This window comes from Propithecus coquereli, unplaced genomic scaffold (assembly GCF_000956105.1).
Source record: "Propithecus coquereli isolate 6110/MARCELLA unplaced genomic scaffold, Pcoq_1.0 Scaffold81, whole genome shotgun sequence".
NCBI classification, from domain to species: domain Eukaryota; kingdom Metazoa; phylum Chordata; class Mammalia; order Primates; family Indriidae; genus Propithecus; species Propithecus coquereli.
The window spans coordinates 3,180,076-3,183,829 of record NW_012154285.1 but is presented as its reverse complement, the minus strand read 5'-3'; the positions used below and the strand labels follow the sequence as shown (position 1 = coordinate 3,183,829).

Here is a 3,754-nt window from a genome sequence, read left to right as displayed (position 1 = left end):
CGCCTGTAGTCCCAACTACTCAGGAGCCTGAGGCAGGAGGATCACTTGAGCCCAGGTGTTTGAGGCTAGAGTGAGCTATGATCACGCCACTGCACTCCAGCCTGGGTGACAGAGCAAGACCCTGTCTCAATCAATCAATCAAATAAAACAAAACAAAACTTTTTTTTTTTTTTTTTGGGAATTCACCAATCTCTGTCCAAGGGTATGTTTGCAGGCTCGAGTTTGAAAGGTCTGCATTAAATTATATCATATTAAGCCGGATCAGAATTTAGAGAAACACGACCTATCATATAATTCAGGTAGCCCGGACAAGTGGGTCCTTTGACAACATAGGACCAGGGTGACTGGGCTGTTTCCCTGCACTGTGGCCCTCTGTGGTCCCTACGTGCCCCGCCCCCGCCCTGGCTTCTGTCCTTGCCCCTGCTTGCTCCGCACGCTGGTCACCTCATGCCACTCCCTCTGCAGTCGTAGCATACCCTGTGACACCGTATTTGTCCCCATCCATCTGGAATTGTCCTTTCTTTCCCTTCACTGGAAAACTCCTACACATCCTCCAGAGCCCCACTGGGGGGTTCAGATTCAAAACTGAGCTTGAGCTGGTGGCCCTGGCATCCCACCTGCTTTCTCTCCAGACCTCGTCAGGGGTTACTGTCCAGAGATTATGTAAACTGGATACTGCTAAATATTTTCAGGATCTCAGTAAAGCTTCTGGGTACATTTCCCTGTAATTAGTTCTTCTGAAATATCTCAGGGTGGAGCTGACTGCCCCTCGGGGAAGGAAATGTAACTTGTGATGCACTTTCTGGGAACAGTGGGGCGTCTGCTCTTCCCCAGGGGACCGTCTGGGCCTCGGGGGATACAGAGGAGGGTGAGGATGGTCTCCGTGGGGACTTGGGGACAAGACAGTGGGCTTGTTTTTTGGAGAGCACCGGCTGTCCGCTGGGCTGCCCTCTTGTCGGCGACGCAGCCTGTGCCTCATAAAAATAGCCAGGCCGTCCTCGGCCTGCCTGGTGGACAACGAGGAGAAATAAAATAGACAAGTTCACCGAGAGACACTCGGGACTCAGCCTTGGCCACAGAGGCTGAGAATGCAGGGACGTCTGCAGGTCCTCGGTCCCTGGGGCAACCGGAGGAGCAGAGATGGCGTCCTGAAGGTGGCTCAGCTGGAATTAATGTGGGGAGGGTTGACCGCATTAAGCGCCTCGCCCACGCGGGGGCGGAGATGGGTGGGAAAGATCCGACAAGTAGGCGGAACGGAAACCAGCGTGCGTGCGTGCGTGCGAGGTGCGGGCCAAGCGTGGCCCCTGCTGTCTCGTTCAGTCGCCGCAACCATGCGGGAAAGGCACGTGAGACTCAGAGAGGGTAAGTGACCTGTTGGGGGTCACACAGCGCCTCGTACCAGCCCCAGGCTCATGCCTTCCCAGCCTCAGCCACTTCTCCAGTGGGGAGACCCTGGGTTCAGATCAGAGTTTGGGGCTCACCCCCCAGAACACCGGGGTCTTCAGCAAGCGGCGTTTGTCGGGGCGGGGGGAGGGGGTGTTCTGTGTTTGACACCTGGGAAAGGGAAAGGAGCTAAATGGTGTCGTCCGCCTCGTACCATGAAAATGAATCTCCACGCGGCTCACCCAAGGCCCCTCGCCCCGGGGCGGGCCGGGCCGCATGACCTCTCCTTTCTTTCTTCTTGTCCTGCAGTTCGAAGGGCAGGAGATCACGCTGGACTCGCGAATGGGCATCTTCATCACCATGAACCCCGGCTACGCGGGCCGCACGGAGCTGCCCGAGTCGGTGAAGGCCCTGTTCAGGCCGGTGGTGGTGATCGTGCCTGACCTGCAGCAGATCTGCGAGATCATGCTCTTCTCCGAGGGCTTCCTCTGGGCCAAGGTGGGCTCGGGCTCCGCTCCCACGCGGGGGCTGAGGGCCGTGAGCGCTGCGTGGCTCCTTAAATACTTTTGCTTTGTTTCTCTCCCACCACTACTTAAGTTCTTTTTAAATTTCCGCATAATCGAAGGTGCACAAGGCATTGCAACAATAGTAACATATGTACCCTCTCCCCACCATAGCGTCTTGTTTCCATGGTCTCCTCAAAACCAGCAAAATGACCTTGGCACGAGTGCCAGGAACTCAGCTACTGGCTGTATTTCACCGGGTTTCACATCCTCTCTCTGTCTCTGTCTCTCTCGTGCATGTAGTTCTGTGACATTTTATCACACGTGCACCAGGTGACCATTACCGCAGTCAGGATACAGAACCGTTCCATCGCCACAAAGAAACTCCCTATTGTCACCCCTTAATCGTCACACCCTTCCCAACTAACGCCTGCCAGGCCCCCAGCTGTTTCCCAGTCCCTGTAACTGCATCACTTCCAGAACGGTCTACGCCTGGAATCGTCAGACCGCACGTAACCCTTTGAGATGGGCGGCTTTCACTCAGCCTAGCACCATTGAGAGTATGCGATTTAAAAAAATTTTTTTTGATAACTTTTATCCTCTGTAAAATATCTATAAAAGTATGCACGTGGATATTTCCAGGAGGTTGATACAAAATAGAGAATACTTTTAACATAAAGGGTTGTTACGTTGCTTTCCTGCAATGTGTTTTATTGGAAGCACCTGCTGCCTGTTGTGAGGCCTTTGAGTCAGTGGGATGAGATCTCGTGTTCGTAGTTTTTATGACTAAGATTCCCACACCTGCCTCAGGGACCAGTGGGCTTTGAGTCCTTGATGCATACCAGGTGGCCCTTGTCCTCAAAAACAGTTCTACCTTTAATAATAGGCTTAGGTCAAAATAAACAAGCATATATTTGGAGTGTGCTTACTGCGGCGGGTTCTGTTCTTTAAATCAAGGTGGTTAAGATTTTCCCCAGCTTTGTAAGAGAGTCATCGAATTCTGGTAAGGCAGGTGTTTCTTTTAAATTAGTTCCCAATTTGCCGTGGTTAAAAACGAAGGACCCACCTGGAATTTCTGAGCATTAGAGACAGATTTGCTTATTTATAGAACAGCTTCCCTGGAACATTTGCACCCATTTTCTTGTATCTGTGTAATCACGTTCTGTTGCTTTTGCATCATTTGATTCTGTTCGATGTTTTTCTCTTTACCTTCTGTCAAAAGACCCTGGCGAAAAAGATGACCGTTCTGTACAAGCTGGCCCGGGAGCAGCTCTCCAAGCAGCATCACTACGATTTCGGACTCAGGGCCCTGAAATCGGTGCTGGTGATGGCTGGCGAGCTGAAGAGAGGCTCCTCTGACCTCAGGGAGGTAGGGACCATGTGCTGGAACATTCTCTGGTTTCCTTTGGATCGTGTGCATAGGATAAGTACTGGGGTGAAGGTGGTGGGTGCAGTTAGTACTCAGCTGAAAGGTTTGCGGGCTTTTTTGGAGAGACAGGGTCTTGCTGTGTCGCCCAGGCTGGAGTGCAGTGGTGCAGTCCCAGCTCACTGCGGCCTCCAACTCCTGGGCTCAAGGGATCCTCCTGCCTTGGCCTCCCAAAGTGCTGGGATCACAGGCGTGAGCCACCGAGCCCGGCCTTGACTGCAAGTTTTCAGTCTTAGCCGTCACTTGATTTAGTGGTCTGGCCTTCGTGTGGTCTCCTCCCCATTATTTCGTTTACTTTTAATTAGACCTTAGTACCTTCAGGTTAGATTTAATGTCGTTTTTCCAGTACCAAAGTTTATGATGCTTCAGTAGTAATAGTCAGTCTGTAATCTCAGGACGGTGGGCTGGAGGATGGGGCCAAACAGAATTCTCGTGAAAGCAT

At 52.2% G+C, this 3,754-nt stretch overlaps 1 protein-coding gene across 1 annotated transcript in view; it reads left to right on the top strand.

The window, feature by feature from the left end:
* DNAH10 (dynein, axonemal, heavy chain 10) overlaps positions 1 to 3,754 on the top strand; it is a 127,841-nt gene that overhangs the window by 59,075 nt on the left and 65,012 nt on the right. Inside the window, exons 32-33 of the mRNA XM_012663403.1 lie at positions 1,693 to 1,881; positions 3,109 to 3,255. Of these exons, the coding sequence (XP_012518857.1) occupies positions 1,693 to 1,881; positions 3,109 to 3,255 (336 nt within the window). The remainder of the gene's footprint in view (positions 1 to 1,692; positions 1,882 to 3,108; positions 3,256 to 3,754) is intronic.